At 41.8% G+C, this 17,685-nt stretch overlaps 1 protein-coding gene across 5 annotated transcripts in view; it reads right to left on the bottom strand.

The window, feature by feature from the left end:
* Positions 1–17,685, bottom strand: part of LOC129727508 (connectin-like) — a 507,752-nt gene that overhangs the window by 69,939 nt on the left and 420,128 nt on the right. For all 5 annotated transcript variants that reach the window (XR_008728548.1, XR_008728547.1, XR_008728549.1 and 2 more), the window contains 2 exons: positions 16,111–17,005; positions 15,829–16,045 (listed from right to left, as the gene is read on the bottom strand). Coding sequence is in view for 1 of the 5 variants with exons in the window: in XM_055685393.1 (XP_055541368.1) it covers positions 15,829–16,045; positions 16,111–16,989 (1,096 nt within the window). In the remaining 4 variants the exon portion in view is untranslated. The remainder of the gene's footprint in view (positions 1–15,828; positions 16,046–16,110; positions 17,006–17,685) is intronic.

Genomic DNA, 17,685 nt, shown 5'->3' with positions numbered 1-17,685 from the left:
TCTTTACATTTGAAATTAGATTTCAAGGAAAAGGTTGAAGAGAGCAGTTGGCAAGGTCGGTTACGGCATCCGGCAGTAAATACGTTTCCGTTTGCTGATATTATTACTGTATCGATGCGATCTATTATTCCGTTGTGGGGCAAACCTCACCTAGAAAGTTCAATTAAAGAAAATGGAGTCAAGTTGCGACAATAACGAGCAAATGGTCAACAAGAGTAGATGGTTTTGAAAGAGTATTTAAACAGTAGTATACTGTATGTGTATATGGTGTAATTCCTGTAAGGCGAGAAAGATGCCAGTTTGAGTTAACCAATTGGTTTTTCTCTGACTTCATTCAAAATAAAGTGTACATATAGTCAATATAATTTCCATTGCAATTTATACAAAATCAAAAGAAATGGATCAATGAAAAGGTCAAGAATTGCTCAAAATAGAACTTTTCCAAAAACCGTTTGATTTCTTGGTGCCTGAGTATTCCATCAATATGATCTAACAAGAATGGTTTTCTTAATTTTTAGACACAAAAATATCCTTTTTTAAAGACCTCTTGTCACCAGTGAGACGGTTTCAGCAAGAATTGCTCTTGTATTTTTTCGGGTTTTATATTGCTAGGACTATTTTTGATGAGAAAAAATAATTCGGAATAATATGCATTTGCATTATTAATAGCCCAATTGATAGGTGTCCGTTTTCAGTCCTTAACGCGGTTATTATTTAGACTCTTCACCAACCTCTGATACCTGGTGATAACAGGCAAACATCTTTATCGTAGCGTTTTCAACCCTTGTCCCATTGTGTGTACGCTGTGAGGTGCGCTCCGGGAATGGCTGTGGAACGGTTTGTGGCACCGAAGAACGTTTTCGCTTTCCGCTTAGCGCCGGACAGGTTGAGTGGCAAACAATTTTCTTATGCTTTGTTCACAGTCAGTTGTTTTGAAAAGCTTCTTCGCCCCGAAACCACTTCCAGCCACACGGGGCTGGCTGCTCGGTACAGCGGGGATTCCAGTTGATCCCGCAGATTCTGTTCGCTTCGTATAAGTGCCGTTTCATAGGTACAAACTTCCCACACCGCTACGGGCCATATTCATGGAAATTAATAAAAGAAAGGAAGCCAGGCTTTTGTTTTCTTGCATCGTTTTTCTCTTTTGCATTTTGGTTGCTTAGACTGGGGGGTTGAGGAAAGCAGTTATGGATGTGCGAAGGATGGAAACGTGTTCCCCAGAGATTTTTCTGCGTCGCATTTGCAAATGCTAGTAGTGTGGCCGAGACAGGTTGTTGCCAAATTTCTACGAGCTCACCACAAAGGGATTTGCACACGGGCTTCCAAGTGAGGCTTTTTTTATTAATCTTAGCCACCCTAGTGTCCTCGCCACGGAAACCCCGCCCAAAACGGGCGGAAACACTGTTGACACTTGTCGGAGGCTTGTAAAAATGGAAATGATAAAATTTTGGAAGTGTTTTATTGCCTGTTTTATGCCTTGTAACTTTCCGATTCACACTGCTGCTTGTCGCCCGGCATTCCGCTAAACGTGCCCTCCTATGCTGCTCGATTGAAATGCCACTCAAAATTCGTGCCAGCAGCATTATAATTGCTCTCACGAGAATGCGAGTAGTTGTTATGAATTTTCAATTAGTTACGGGAAGAATTTAATTATCAGTGCAGAATTAGTTAAGTGGTTCACTGGAGCGTGTGAGTTCGCCAATTTCTGCTAATTTCTTCTAGCAGGCCAAATGTCAACAAGGTATTATAACCTAATCAAACGGTTCTAAGCAGTGTGAAAAAGTCCCAAAAAGCAAAAATGTTACTTCCTAGAACTAATCAAGGAAGATAAGAGCCACCTCAATTATTTACCGAGGGCTGAGAAAGTATTACAACCGAATGATTGGGTTAATAGAACGGGAACAGTGAGGAATTACTCCGGGGTTATTTTTAGCAGTGACAAGTAGTCATCAACCCCTCAAAAACATCACCGTGTTGACACTTAACATCGACCGTACTGTCATCACCATGGCCGTACTCAAGATTTTCAGTTAAGTGGTAGTTTTCGGGCTCTTTTGTGCTTTGTGTACTTCCTTCTTTATCGACTCTATCATGTCCTCCTGCAAGCTATCACTTTTACAGCGTATAACGTGCTATAGTGTCAATGATATAATCGAAGCTTAGTGGTTATTAAGTCTGGAGAGAAGATTTTGTGTGAAAGAGCCTGAGAATAAACCCATACTTAAATTTCTTTCTTTGACAACGAATGGCTTGGTTCTACTCGAACCTATGACCATTTACTTGTCAAAGCGGACTCTTTAACCTTGCAGCTACGAAGCTCTTCTGAAAAATAAATATTCTATAACGTAAATGTCAATAAAACATACGAAATAGGTCTAACACTAGTATTAACTGGTATTGCGAAACTTGTGGGAAAAATATTGGCTGCTACTAGTCGGTATCACTTCGCTGGCTCGAACAGTTGTATACGGCCGTTGAGAAAAATATGCACTTCCGCTGTAATATCATAAAAAAAAGAGAATTATATTTGTGATCTCAAAGCAAAACAAATCTGTACACTGTCGGCAGTAAAGCATTAACCATAGCCTTTTACAGTTCTGGGACACAAGAATAAGTATTTTTGGTATATTTGATATGATGTTATTACTAAACACTTATAGACAAGTATCAAGTCCGAATGTCCCAAAACTTTTTCCATATGATTCCCCAACGATCTGCCAGTTGACGTGTATGGTTGTGTGCGTCCCGAAAGAAAACTGTTACTTTGTATTGGAAAGTTAAACGGAAATACTCCACCGGATTGATGTCAGTGTTCCAATAAAATAGGATTCTTCTAGGATAACGTCGAGTACCTGGGTGTTTTTTCTGGAACTCGCCAAGGAGACTATTAAGGCAGGCATTAAGCCGCTTCTTACAATACATTCGAAGATATCACTGACAGTGATTGCGCGGTACGAAAATGTAGCATGGCATGCTATAACTTGGACGAGTACCATAGAGTGAGCTATCTACTCACAACGCACAAGGTGACCAACTACACACTCGAAAACCCATCAATGAACCTCTGAAAGTGGGGCCATACGTAGGCGAGCTGTTTTTGGTACACTTCACTAAGAGAAGCATGACTATCGGTGCGCTGCGGAACACCGTATATTCCTGTACACCATGATGTAACCCCACATCGCTCTCGACCTGCCTTTAATTCGACGACACCGTGCCTAAATTCGCGAACTGTGATCATACCTTCGCACCCAACATCTAACCTAAACCACTAAAAACAGACATTTATGTTCATATAAAAAAAACATGAAATTCATGTGTAAAATTTTGAATCCAAATACGTTAATACATACTGCATAAAGATTACCGTATCGATATTTTATCGATATCAGTGCTTGGTTTGTCAGTGACGCGAGTGCCATATCGCGGAAGCATTACCACTTATGGTTAAATGACACACATCCTTTGAAAATAAGATGAACGTCTGTTCTCTGTGCCTAAAACCCTTGTTATTACTCCAGATCAGTTCCTACTGATTTAAATGCGGCATAGGATCCCTGTGCTGAAACTGCTTCCGCTTCCGAATAACAACCATTCGAATCGTACTGCTTCTGTTGCAACGGTTTCTGCACAGTCTCGCCCCGCCGCCGCTGCACAGTGGTCCAATAAGGCAAAAAGTGGAACTTAATTCCATAGCACCTTTTACCTTCATCCTAGCTTAAAAGTGTCTTTAGAACAATTGTTTGTATGAATGACCCGCATAATTGCAAATTGTCAAAAAGTATGAAAAATTTACTATACTTGAAATAAAAAATTAACTTTTTTGTGTTAAGAGATAGAAGAATAGTTTATTCAGCAAAGTTGTAGAAGATTCAAAAATATGGAACTTTTTTGAACAAATGAAAACCCTATCTTTTTTTGGTACAAAGTTATGCAGTATATAACATGGAACTTACTTGAAAGCTAGTTTTTTGTGCTTAACTTTTGTTAGTTGCATTTTACACGAAAGTATTGTTCGGAGAAATTGTTAGGGCATACAAAACACACATTTTTGCCAAAGGCCTTATATCTCCCAGACTTTTTCTTACAAAGTTATATCATATATAAGCTTATTTTTTCGATAATTTCAAAAACGTATAGGTTAAAAAGGGGCAAGTGGAATCATGATGCCAATAATGTTTCTTGAAGTTAAGCTGAAGTACTATAAACTCCTTAAGGTTCCATTTGTCCCAATTCACACACATTAGAGTACGGCGAGCATATGTTACACTAGGTTTTCATTTATCAAATATACTAACTTTTTTGTGTTAAGAGATAGAGGAATAGTTTATTCGGCAAAGTTTTAGAACGTGCAAAAATATGAAACTTTTTTGAACAAATAAAATTCCTATGTTCATTGGGTACAGAGTTACAGAGTATTTTCTGTAAAAGTTACTTAAAAGTTAATTTTTTGCACTTAACTTTTGTTAGCTACATTTTACAAGAAAACGTTGTTCTAAAGAAGCATTTGGTCATACAAAACACACGTTTTTGTTGAAGGCCACACATCTCCAGAACTTTTCCTTACAAAGTTATAGCATGTTTTAGCTTATTTTTTCGATAACTTTAAGAACGTATAAAGTAAAAAGTATAATCATGATCATGATGTTAATACTTTTTCTCGAAGTTTAGCTCGAGTGCTCAGAACTGTTATAATTTCCATCTGTCACAATCCACCTAATCTTTATTCTATGCGTTGTTGAAGTTATCGAAAAAATATGCTGAAATGTGCTATAACTTTGTAAGGAAAAGTTCTGGAGATGTGTAGTCTTCAACAAAAACGTGTGTTTTGTATGACCAAATGCTTCTTTAGAACACCGTTTTCTTGTAAAATGTAACTAATAAAAGTTAAGTACAAAAAACTAACTTTTAAGTAACTTTCATATAATATACTCTGTAACTCTGTACCCAATGAAGATAGGAATTTTGTTGTTCAGCAAAGATTCATATTTTTGCACGTTCTAAAACTTTGCCGAATTAACCAATCCTCTATCTCTTAACACAACAAAGTTAGTATTTTTGATATATGAAAACCTACTGTAACATGTGCTCGCCGTACTCCAATATGGGTGGATTGGGGCAAATGGAACCTAAAGAAGTTTATAGTACTTCAGCTTAACTTCAAGGGAAAGTATTGTCATCCTGATTTCACTTGCCCCTTTTTAACCTGTACGTTTTTGAAATTATCGAAAAAATAAGCTAAAATATGATATAACTTTGTAAGAAAAAGTCCGGGAGATATGTGACCTTTGGTAAAAATGTGTATTTTGTGTGCCCTAACAATTTCTTCGAACAATACTTTCGTGTAAAATGCAACTCACAAAAGTTAAACACAAAAAACTAACTTTTAGGTAAGTTTCATGTTATATACTTAGGGTTTAATTTGTTTAATTTGTACTTAGGATTTTAATTTGTTCAACAAAGTTTCATATTTTTGAATCACCTACAACTTTGCTGAATAAACTATTCTTCTATCTCTTAACACAAAGAAGTTATTTTTTTTATTTTTAGTACGGTAAACTTTTCATACTTTTTGACAATTTGCGAATATGCGGGTCATTCATACAAACAATTGTTCCGAAGACACTTTAAGCTTGGATGAAGGTCAAAGGCGCTATGGAATTAAGTTCCACTTTTTGCCTTATTGGACCACTCTGCGCTGCTACTAAACCAAGCCAATGATCCACTCCGATTCTCGGATGGCCTTATGCTGACGTTGTTGTTTTGCTAGTTCTACTGAAAACGAACCTTCACTATCTACGGAGGAAACATTTAAAATCCAGCGAAATTACGAAACCCGAAGTCAGCAGTTTGCTGCAATCGTCGCCCTAATATCCAAAAATGAACCATCGTTATAGCAAATTGGAACGCTGGTTCTCTCGGAAAGAGGTATGTTGAGCTTCTTGATTTCCTTGACAAGAAGGAAGTCGATATTGCCGTCATAACGGAAACTCATCACAAGCCGGAAGTACGACTAGATAGGATCGATATGAAAAAGAAGGCGTCGGCTGCTGCTGAACTTGCTGCCTAAGACAATCGACCCCGATGGTCGAAATCTCGCTCGACCCAGTTATAATCATTGCAGCGTACTGTCCTAAGTCGAAACGTCATCCTTATAGCTGAGGACCTTGTAACCGGGCACTATAAGATCTTGGCCCTTCCAGAAACTATTGGTCCGAGGAGGTTCACTCCTCTTGAACATTTTTCAACCAACCAACTGACTAACAATTTCTGAGGTTCAATCATTTTAGAGGAGCTTTAATCGGACCACTATCATCTGGTGATGCTGATTTGGGTACCACTCCCAAGACGGTGGAAACTCTTATCGTGTCGCCTGGGTCCGGCTCGTCGATGAGAACACCAAAATCGACCTCCCCATGAATACTCCAGCGTTGGAAACTCTCCTGCGTGCGATATGGCGGTAAGGTGAGCACCGCCCGTCATATTGACAGCGCCACTGAAAACTCATGAGGTTGCGTAACATCTATCGGTGCCAGTACCAACGAACTGGTGACAGATCCAAAAAGACCATGAGCAACCGACTTTCAAAGGTTATCCAGGAGCGTATTCAAAATCTGCAGAACCACGAGTTTGTTCAAAAGCTCCGTCAATTTTTTCCAAACTCAAGACCCTTCTGATATCTGACTAAGGTCCTGATAAAGAAGATCAAACCCATTCCTTCTTTAACTAGACGTGCCCACACACCGTCTAAAAATCGCCTTTTAATCACCGTACGACACAATCGATCGATATCAGTCATGGCAGATTACGCACGACACTCTCGAGTTCCTTTACATCACGAAGTAAACCCAAAGCAATGGATTATCGTGCTTGCTTCTTTTGATACGTAGGGCTGGTATTGCTGCTAGAGTGGCACGATATTCAGGAGGTCTATTCAGTTCTTTGGCTTCGTCGATGACATTGATAATGTAAAACGAAGACTAAGTACATAATAGGGAGAGGTTCCAGAGAGGACAGGGTCAACCTCCCGCCTCCAATTCAGATAAGTGGTTAAGAAATTGAGATAGTGGACGAGTTCGTGTACATGGACTAACCGGTGAATGCTGACAACGACACCAGCAGAGAAATTTATCGACGCTTTGCGGTAGGAAATCATGCCTAATTTGGACTTCGGATACCGGCCATACGGCCTCTATGTCACGAATCTTGGACCATGCTCGTAGAGGACCAATGCGTCCTTGGTTCTTCAAACGCAAGATGCTACGTACCATTTGCGGTAGAAGGCGGATGGAAAATGGATTGTGGTGGAGGTGGAAAGCGGAAGGATCACTCTAGCCTTCTGAACGAAAACCTCGCTCGGGAGAATTACTAAAGCCAAACCATTACTTAAATGAAAAAACGCTCCGGAAAAACGATAAAATCAGATAGGACCTTTTGAAATGTTCATCTAGATTTGTTGAAAAGACGAGAACATTTGGGCGTACATAATTTTGGGTGAACCATCGCAAGCCATTTCGAGCTAATCAGTTAATCAGTTCAGTTCCAGGTTTCCTTTCTCAATGTGTGCTAAGAGCAACTCAACATTGACAAAGGGAGCTTTCTCAGTAAAGTCGTGTGCCAACAGCTTGATACGGCGAAGTGTAATGAAAGGGTCGCCGTCCCGTAAAACATGGCAGGCCTTCTAGTACGGTCCGCGTTCATTGCCTGGTGAGAATCAGGCAGGAGTAGAATCAAGTGTCCTTTTCTGACCTATGTCGGTCGTGGGCGATGCATAGTGACCCACGAGGCGCTCTGACAACCTTTCCTAACCATAGCCTCCCGGTTTCGGGTAACTTGCCATGGGACTATATAACAAGGATAGTGGCTGGGAGGGGGACTCGATTAACTAAAATGGAAAGGCACGCGGAAACAAAAACAGGAGTGGTTGAGTTACTAAATCCTTTCGCTAGAAGTGGCATCCAGTGGTCTCCACCGGGACCAATGGATGTGGTTAAGGATGATGGAGACGCAGAGAGGCTTGAAGCCACAGTTGGCATCCAGCGGTGGGTAGTTCACACTACCTACCACATTCACAATCGACAGGGACCCAGGTAGCCACCATAAAGCTCCCATCGGCCGAGGGAAGCAAAGCCATGAAGAAAACCAAGCTGAAGGTCGGTTGGTGGCTATGCTCGTTGTGCGTCCTTCAACAACCTGATATTCGCTTCAGGTGCCTCGAGAGGGGGCATAAATCCTGGTTAGGTAAAGAGCCCGAAAGGTCTAATTTCTGTCGACGCGGATTTGCGGGGCGCCTCCCAAGAGTTTGTTGTTCAACGATAAACCGGACGCTTAGCACGTCACGGGAGTGGCCGGCTAGCAAGCCGGCCTGTGGCTATACCGCAGGGCTGTGGGTGACGCAATCAAACTTGAACCACTGCAACGCGGCACAGCAAGCAACCACTGACTCGCTGTCGGACATTGCCATCGTATCGGAACCTTACCGCACCCTTCCCAAAAACGGTAACTGGGTAGCGGATGAGCCCGGGGTGGCGGCCAAATGGACGATGGGCGGGTTCCCGGTTCAGCAAATTCGAACGAAGGCTAGCTAGTTGCCAAGATGGGCAGAGTATTCTAATGCCGTTGCTATGCTCCACCGCGTTGGTCTACAGACAGGTTCGGCTAGATAGTCGATCGTGTAACCGTAGAACTAAAGAGCCTAACGCCATTGGGGGTGACTTCAACGCTTGGGCTTTGGATTGGGGAGTCGCCGTACTAATCAGAGAGTCCAGATTTTGTTGGAAGCTTTGACAAAGTCTCACTTTAAGCTGGCCAATGTTGGGGCTAAAAGCACCTGCAGTAGAAACGGTGCGAAGTCGATCATCGATGTAGCGTTCGGCAACCCGTGACTGATCACGAACGACGGCCACACTGATAGCGACCACGGTCAGTTATAAGGTGGACACGAGGTGACAAGCGACGAGTAGGGCCAATACTCTAATCAGTCGCGGCAGCAAGCCATCGCATTTCGATGCCGATGTATTTGCGGAAGTAATAAGTTGTGATCTCGTAGGAGTGAAGGTCCCCCAAGTGCCGGGTAGCATATAAATCCGCTAAGGTAACACTTGAGTGCGCAATATAGGACAGTAAACGAATCTTTTTCGATAGACTGTGCGACAGTACTAATACGACGCCTACACAATTGTAACGGCCGAAACCAGAGGTGGGTCAGCCCCGTCAGAGCAATTACCAGCAATGTTGGAGCGGATCACTGAGGGACTCTTCCACGTCACGAGCCAAATCACCATAAGCAGTGAGTGACGGCAGTCGCGCGAAGGTCGAGGAGGCGGAAAGTGTAACGGACGATGAACTCATTGAGATCGCAAACTCCCTGAAGTTGAGCAAGTTGAGCAAGTTGAGCAAACTCCCTGAAGTTGACCGGACGGAATCCCGAACTTAGTCGTTAAGACGGTCGTGAAGGTAGCCCCGGGTTGTTCAGGGCGGTCAAGCAGAAATACTTAGACGACTGACTCTTCACGGACAAGTGAAAGCTTCCAAAGGACAGCGGGTGAGGTGCTTGCGCGGGTAGTTCCAAACAAATTTGTGACATTTACCGAGACTGAAACCGGTCTGTCTAGCAACCATTTTGGCTTCCATAAAAGTAGGTCCACAGTGTATGCTATTCTCTCCGTCACTAAAACGGCCGAGGTAGTTTTCCAGCGTGAAAGGAGGGGCATTTGCTATTGCGCAATCGTAGCGCTAGACGTGATAAACGTCTTATATCTGGGACTCTACAGCCTATGCGCTTAGGATTCTTGGAGTACCTGTGCCACTGCACAAGATCCTAGAAAATTACTTCGAGAATCGAGTGCCATACTTGTCTTTTCTCCTCAGAAAACCTCTAGAGTGCCGGAGAACATCTGCACTGTGGAAACAACTGCCGTCACACTAAAGAGCAAAGCAACGCTCATGCTAGAAGAGAGCGACAAACGATTTTCATCTGTTGAGCTACCTGAACGCACTGCGGTGAAATCTGAAATCTGACAATGAACTATGGTGTACTTTCTCACACGTGTGGACATCACGCACAATAATTACACTGCAGAGCTATCTGCGGTGCGTTTCACAGTTGGTTTCTTGAGCATGGCAGAAGAGGAAAAGTGATTGGGAGAAAAAAATTACAGGAGGGTTGTGTGCAAAGCCACGACCGCAAGGTTGACGTAGAATACTTTTACAAGAAAGAATACCCGGCTACTTGCGTGTCAGTCATTTTTTAATATGCTGTTCAATTCAATATCGGGTTAGATACCGATCACACCTTAGCGTTATCACTGACAGTGCGAATAAAGTATTCCTTGTGATAAAATAAACAGTGAAAAACTGATTTAACACTCAAAACTAGACGAATTATGTGTTGTCAAAATGAGTCAACATTTTTAATTGAATGCATTTACTAGTACCCGCTATCGCACAGAGACTGCATTTCACTAAAGTGCCTCACTGCATCAGCTGCTATCGATGGTAAACCCGCTGCAACTGCTACGCTATCCGTAGCCATTCCAATGTTTTAGCCGCTATACGCTGCTATTAGTATCCGCTGTCCCTGCATCAACTGGCCCAGCTGCTATCGAAGTTGAGATTCGCTGCAACTAGTGCACTATCCATTGCCATGCCACAGCTGTGGCCGCTATCCGCCTGGTATCCACTGCACTGCTACTGCTGCTGCTAAGGGAAAACTGCTGTAGTCGCTGTATAGAATCATTATGAGTGGCTTCGACTGAAACAGGCTCTTATATAAGGATAAAAAACCTATCGATAGTAGTAGGAAATCGTCGATAACTATCGATAGCCTTTTTAGTCGATAATTCCCATCCTTACTCTTATACAGACAAATAGCAAATTTAAAATGGCAAGGTCTAACGACTAATCAGATAAGTCGAATTTCGTGCTTCAACAAGGATTGACCATTCTCAATAATACAGTTGCTTGTCATGATTTAGACTTGATAATTTTAAGTTTTGATTATGCGAATAATTAATTTTTATGCTGATAATGAAAGATTTTCTGATGTTGTGCTCATGACTGAAGGAAAAGATAATTCAGTACGTTCTGAGACACGGAGATGAAGCCAAATATAGATTTGTTCCAAATTTCTTGAAAGTGCAAATTGATTTAAGAGAAAATATTAACTCTTCATTTAGGGTTCCATTTAATCTTGAAAAGGACAATTTGTTGTTTAATTCAATGTTTGATAAGTTGCCGATCACATCTTTGCGTTATCACTGGCAGTGCGAATAAAGTATTTCTTGGGGGAAAATAAACACTGCAAAACCTTCCCAGAACGTTCTTTTCATTGGATGCATTTGCTAGTGTGCCTGCTATCGCTCAGAGACAGCATTTCACTAAAATGCCACACTGCATCAGCTGGCCCTGCTTATATTGATGCTGAGACCAACGTCAACCGCTGCGCTATCCCCGTTGCCACAGTAGTGGACGCTTCCGTTGCCATTGGTATCCGCTGACCTGCATCACCTAGTCCTGCTATCGATGCTGAGACGCGCTCCGCTACCCGTTGCCATACCACAGCTGTGGCCGTTATCCGCTGCATTGCTACTGCTGCTGCTAAGGGAGGACTGCAGTTGTTGCAGTCTAGAATTATCATGAGCGGCTTCGGGTGAAACAGGCTCTTATACAGATCAAATAGCACATTTCAAATGGCAAGGTCTATGATTCTGTCGACCGTGCTTGGGAAGCAATCATATAGCGACAAATCAGAGGCCGAAGTTTACGTTTTGACAAGGCTTGACTATTTTCAATAGTACAATAGTTTGTAAAATAAAATTACAATTATCTGCATTTGGGAAGAATCTTAGAAGATTTTCCAAGCTATTGCAGCAAGAACGAAGGAAATCCATCGAATACTAACCGATTTATTAGCATTTGAAATTGGACATATTTTTCACTTTTTCGGTTTTAGATTTTCATTTCACATCCCTATGTAGCCGAACTTCCTGAGAGAAGTATTCTACTTCAAAAAATAGACTGCGTTTCTCGTGCCGGTTGAATTTACTCTGGTGGAATTCGTTTTCGCAGTGTAGCTACACGAGGACTACATTTTGGACCGGTAGCTTTTTTTTACCTTCCGGACTACTCGCCAGTGGACACTGTTGTGTACTTCTGCGTTTTCTCTGTAGAGTGATTCACCCCTCTTGTTTCTATCAGATTTGGGGTGAGCTGGAAGTGTGTTTGTCTCTCTGTAAGCTTGTTGAGACACTTTGGAGTGGAGAGAGAAACAGTGTGGTGAAAGCATTTGCTACACGCAGGCACATACTGGAAGGGAAGTGCGCGGTGAATTTTTTCTCCTCTCCTTTCACATACTGAGGAGAATGACAAGCATGTCGAGTGCTGGTTTCCAACACACAAGAGAGTCAGAAATGCGTCCCAATTACCACAGGTGTACCTCAAGGTTCCACTCTGGGTTCGATGTTGTGGAGTGCCTCGTATAATGGTGTGTTGAAACTTAAGCTCCCACCGGAAAATGTGTTAGTGGATTACATAACTCTAGAGGAGTCAATCAGCGAGGTCGAGTTGAAGGCCGCGCTATCCACACGCGCAGTTCATATAATTTCGGGCAAGCCCGGAGATGAGTTTCTGTGTGGAATCCTATTCTTTAGTTTCGATTAGGTTGAAACGGTGACACTCGTCGACACAGTGGGAGATGAAGGCTGTTTTCTCTCTGAGGGAATGTATTGTGGGATCGGTGCATTGAAGTCCTGAGCTCAACAACTGATCGAATTAATTGGTTGGTTAATTAATTTGGTGAAAAATTTGCTCACGGTGTGTGTACATCGGGTTGATATATGTACACACGTTTGAGTATTTCTGTTTTCATATCTTAAATGGGCATATAGGGTATTGAATTCATCAGCAATTCGATAAATTTTTGGGAATGTTGGTGAAAACCTATTTCATTCCAGGGACCACGGGTATGAGAGGAAGATTTTGTTTGTGGACTTTGGGTTGTCTATATATTCGGGAGCAAGTGGTAGTATAAGTTTTCAAATTGAAGGGCTCGAGATCAGAGATTGAAGCGTAGGTAGCACCTTGGGTCAACTCCTGTACAACATCGACACATCAGACATTCCAGCTCTCCCTGCAGGTTGATCAATGTGGCTTAGATCCAGATCATTCTGGTCTCACATTTGAGATCGCTCAGATTTGTTCTTACTGACGATTGCAGTGTACCGCTTAACTAGCATCCATTTATATTGGTTTGAACAAGAAACTGATTTTTTCAGGACAAAACAAATATATGAATGAAGCTGAAATTCAACCCTAAAATGCGCAATGTTGTTGAAAAACAGCACTACCAAAAACGTTTTGTAGTATACGTATTTTAGTATTTTTTAGAAATATAATTCATTAGAACAGCTCTCCAAGAACAGCAGAACAGAGCAGAGCAGAACAGATAACTTTTCCCAACGTTGTAGATGTTGCTCTACCAGCGCTCGCATGTAACATGTACGGGGAATGCTGTACGGGTGTAAAATGCAAACCTAAAAACGAAAACCAGGACGAAATTTGTCCTTTTTAAAATGCTTCATCGACTTACTAACCGACTTATAGTTTTCAACTAATGGCCTTTGTTTATTGCACCAATCGATTAAATAAATTATTTGCGCATCCAATCAGATGCAAAACATTGAACTTTGATTATGCGAACTATTGCACTATTAATTGCATGCCTTCTTGATACGTAGATTTCGATCTCCTAATGGTCGCTCAATGCTTGCTTTCCCCAACATGGTCGACAGATTTTCATATCTAGTTAATCGGGAATGCGCTTTTTGTGCTCGTCCCTATTAATAAAATCTTCGTAACCACTCCCCGAATTGAAATATCTCAGTTGTTCTTGATGCTTCATACTTGTTCCGGACACGGCTGCTAGTGGAACCACACGGGATTTTGCTGTTGTTCATTGTCGTCACCGGTACCACTTAGGGATACAAGTCATCTGGAGCAGAGAGCTGATTACCAGTCAGCTATCAGGTAGAGCGGAGCGGACACGGTAGCAAGATATGCCTTTGGAATATATTGTTGTCACTAGTACCGGATAGCTGTACACTTTGTACTGAGAAGAGAGCGAAATTCTAATTATGTGCGATAAAGAAAAATGAGGCAAGCTACCGATAGCGATCATCAGTGTTTTGCAGCAAGTATTTTAGTTCGAAGTTCCCATAAAATAATTTCTTCTTGGAATTATGAACCATCAAGCAAAAGTTATATTAATTCGCGTATCTCCCAGATGGTCTCGAGGTACGATACTGGCCTAACAAGCCAGTTGTCGTAGGTTCGAGTCTCGGCTCGGGAGAGACTGTTAGTGTCAGTGGGATCGTAGCGCTAGCCCCGCAATTGTCCTGTACACTAAACAGTCGGCTGCGAAGTCTGTGTAAAAATAAATAGAAGGTCAAGTTCCGAATCGGAATGTAGCACCAAGGCTTTGCTTATTTGCTTTTGCCATATTAATTCGCGCAACGTGTTTTCATTTTTCTCCAGTGGTTTTGTAGCAATTTGCAGCTTGCAATCCGACAATTAAAATTTGTTAAGTTATTAGTTGCACACAACTCTTGTGATTTTTTTTAATCTATTTCGGCAATTTTATATTTATTATAAACATTTTAATAAATGTTTTATTTTTTTGCCCTGTTTAGTAAAATTTTACGTTTCCTGAAGTTTTGAAATATTGCTTTAACTTAGAGGAACTAATTAAAAAATTTGCAATGCTGTGCTAATTGTACCACATTTCGTGGTTTTAACACATAATTTAATTATCTCGCTGCTTAGTGTTTTCCTAACTCTCTCATCAAAAGCGTTCACTTTCTCTTGGTTCTGACAGGTGAGGCTTGATTCCCAAAAACCGCTCCCCTGCGCACGGATATGGTCGTCACTAAGCTGCATCACAGCCAAGTATACCATGTACAACCATTCCATTAATCCGCCTGCTGTGACGTCTGTGGTTGTCGCAAAAAAAAAAGAACACTCAATGTTTCTCCCCCTACTGAATTCAACGTATTTACCTTGCTGCTAGTATCGCAACATGGTTTGCTGTGGAATTTTCCGAAAATCTCAATACCGGCCTGAAGCGCAGCATGGCAAAAAAAAATAGGTAGGTACATCACACAAACGCCAGCGACGATGACGACGATGGCACCCGCAACGAGAGTGGGAGGGAAATCAAAGAAAAACAAATTGCAGGCCGGAAAATTAACTTCACACCTTGCTTTACCGTACGACTGACTGATCCAGGTGAAAGCAAACCGTCCAAGGGGGTCCGAAGGAGCCCCGGCAGGAGATTGCGCTTACTTTTCGCTTGCCAGTTCTGAGAGAATGATTGTTGGAATTCATATTGTATGAAAACAAAGAACCGCCACCGAGCTGGGAAAGTCGTTGCTAGGGGAGACAAACACTGTTGCCAGGTATTGGATCATGATTCATGGCGGGATTTTCATCTTTGATGGTTTTTGCATTTTGACTGAACAAAACTCAAGCGGGGATTTTTTTTTGCCCACCCACAGGTACATAGACTGGCACCACTGGTGACCCTTGCTTAGACTGCACTGCAATTACTGTGCTCCAAAAATTCTTTCACAGTCAATGTGAGAGCAAACAAAGCCAGCAAAGTGAAACCCACACTTAGCCCAGAGCGAGGACGTCCCGTCACGGATTCACTTAATTGGATCCACAGTTTTGTGAATTGACCAATTCTCGACACTATTGTTGTTCTTCGTTCTACCGAGGCTCCGAGCGGGGGACTCACGAAACAAAGGAAATTAATTGAACAAGAATGCTCACCTTTAAGATGTAGCACGGCAGTACTGTTGACGAGGTTATCCATCAATGGCAGAAAGTTGTTGTAGGTGATTGTTTCCAGCTGATTGGAATTAAGATTAAGTGACAGGACAGCCGGCACTCCAATGAAGATGCCCCTCTCGAGGCGGGCTAGTCTATTGTTTTCGAGATTCAATCGCCTCAAGTTGTTAAGCCCATCGAACGCTCGGGCTGACAGTTTCTAGAATTTTGGAGTTGAATAAATTAATACTAATCGAACGAGAATCGAGCCGTTATTCAACCTACTTCAATGTGGTTTCCATCCAAATCCAGCTCCTGGAGACTCCACAATTCGGCGAAAACCGTGTCCCCAATATAACTGATAGTGTTAGCAGTCAGTTTAAGGAACCGCAGATTTCCGAGGCCTTTGAAAATTTCCCTTGTCAGAACCGACAGTTGATTCGATTCCAGCTTCAGTTCATCCAAACTTGTCAAATCGATAAACACATCATCGTGCAGCATTGTGAGATTGTTGAAATCTAAGTTCAGTCGCTTGAGCTGGGGTAGCCGCACCAGCGCTTCCTTATCCAGTTCGATAATCTCGTTCCGTTCCAGATTGATTTCCTCCAAGTAGGGATGATTGGCGAATGCAAATGGGTGCACGATTCGAATCTGATTTTTGTGCATGGTGATATTCCGCAGATCCGTCAAATTACCGAACGCATAGTTCAACAGATCCGGAATCATTCCGTACTCAATCGTTAGCTGTTTGAGATACTTGAGTGTCACTATAACATCCGAAGGGATGTAGGTAAGATTGCCGATTTTCTGGACGGTAATTTTCAACTGCTCTAGCGTGGTCTGCGTCTGGAACGCCAACCAGTTGGGATCCTTCCGGGGGAGATCTTTACTGAAGATCCAGCAGTTGGCCTTCTGGGCTTTTACGTGCGGATCGTCCGGACTGCAGTGGCAGACCAGCTTCATCTCCCGATCTCCCGAACAGAGATTCATTAGCGGCGTTCCAACGTGGCTGCCCGGTAGCAGATTTTGCTGAGCAGATTTGGACTTTTTGTTATCTTTATCCCGAAAACGGCTTTCGGTTGGGTTTGTGACAATGCACAGTAGCAGCAGCAATAGCAGAGCCATGTTTTGGCTGATCGTAATAGCCGTAAGTGGGAGATGCATTCTGCTGGCGAAGAGTCTGTAATGATGGAAGCAGAGAAAGAGACGATATAGGTTGAGCATTTAAACTTTTACAAAATAATATTTATGTAGATTCATCATTTACGAACTCTAGTAGTCTTAAGAAAAATCATCACGAATTTATTTATCGAGATTAAACTAACTCGTGTTAGCAGTTGCAAGATGCAGGCAGTTGAAGCGGTGCGCTCGCGGTGATGCTACTTTGGATTATACAAAAAACGTCTTTTTAAGTCTTTTAGTTTTTTCTATTAGGCACCTCTTGACTACTTGGTCACTCTGCTTTTCAATTATTTTAAAAATGGCAGAAAATAAAACAAACTTTCCGTTTGAATATTTTTTATTAATTATCATTACCATTTTCATTATTCATTACCATTTTCTTTCTTTCTTTTCTAATTTGTTTTTTGTTCCCGTTTTTTCTTCATTTTTATTCGTTGCTCCGATTCTAATTTCGATAGCTTCTCTGTTTGCATGTTGCGATATTTGTATAATAATGATTTTCAGTAATGTAACATCCGCTGATAACAACGATAAAAGTTTTCAAATTACAAGTATTAGTATAAAGTATTAGAACTGGTTCTCACAAATCATGGAAAATTATTGAATATTTAACTACCCGTACTTACTTACTTCAGCAGCCTAGAGCCGTGGTGGCTCGTGCCGTATTAAGAATTTTCC

The sequence above is a fragment of the Wyeomyia smithii genome, chromosome 3, assembly GCF_029784165.1.
Source record: "Wyeomyia smithii strain HCP4-BCI-WySm-NY-G18 chromosome 3, ASM2978416v1, whole genome shotgun sequence".
NCBI lineage: Eukaryota > Metazoa > Arthropoda > Insecta > Diptera > Culicidae > Wyeomyia > Wyeomyia smithii.
The sequence above is the reverse complement of the archived record's forward strand: the minus strand, read 5'-3'. Positions and strand labels throughout refer to the sequence as shown.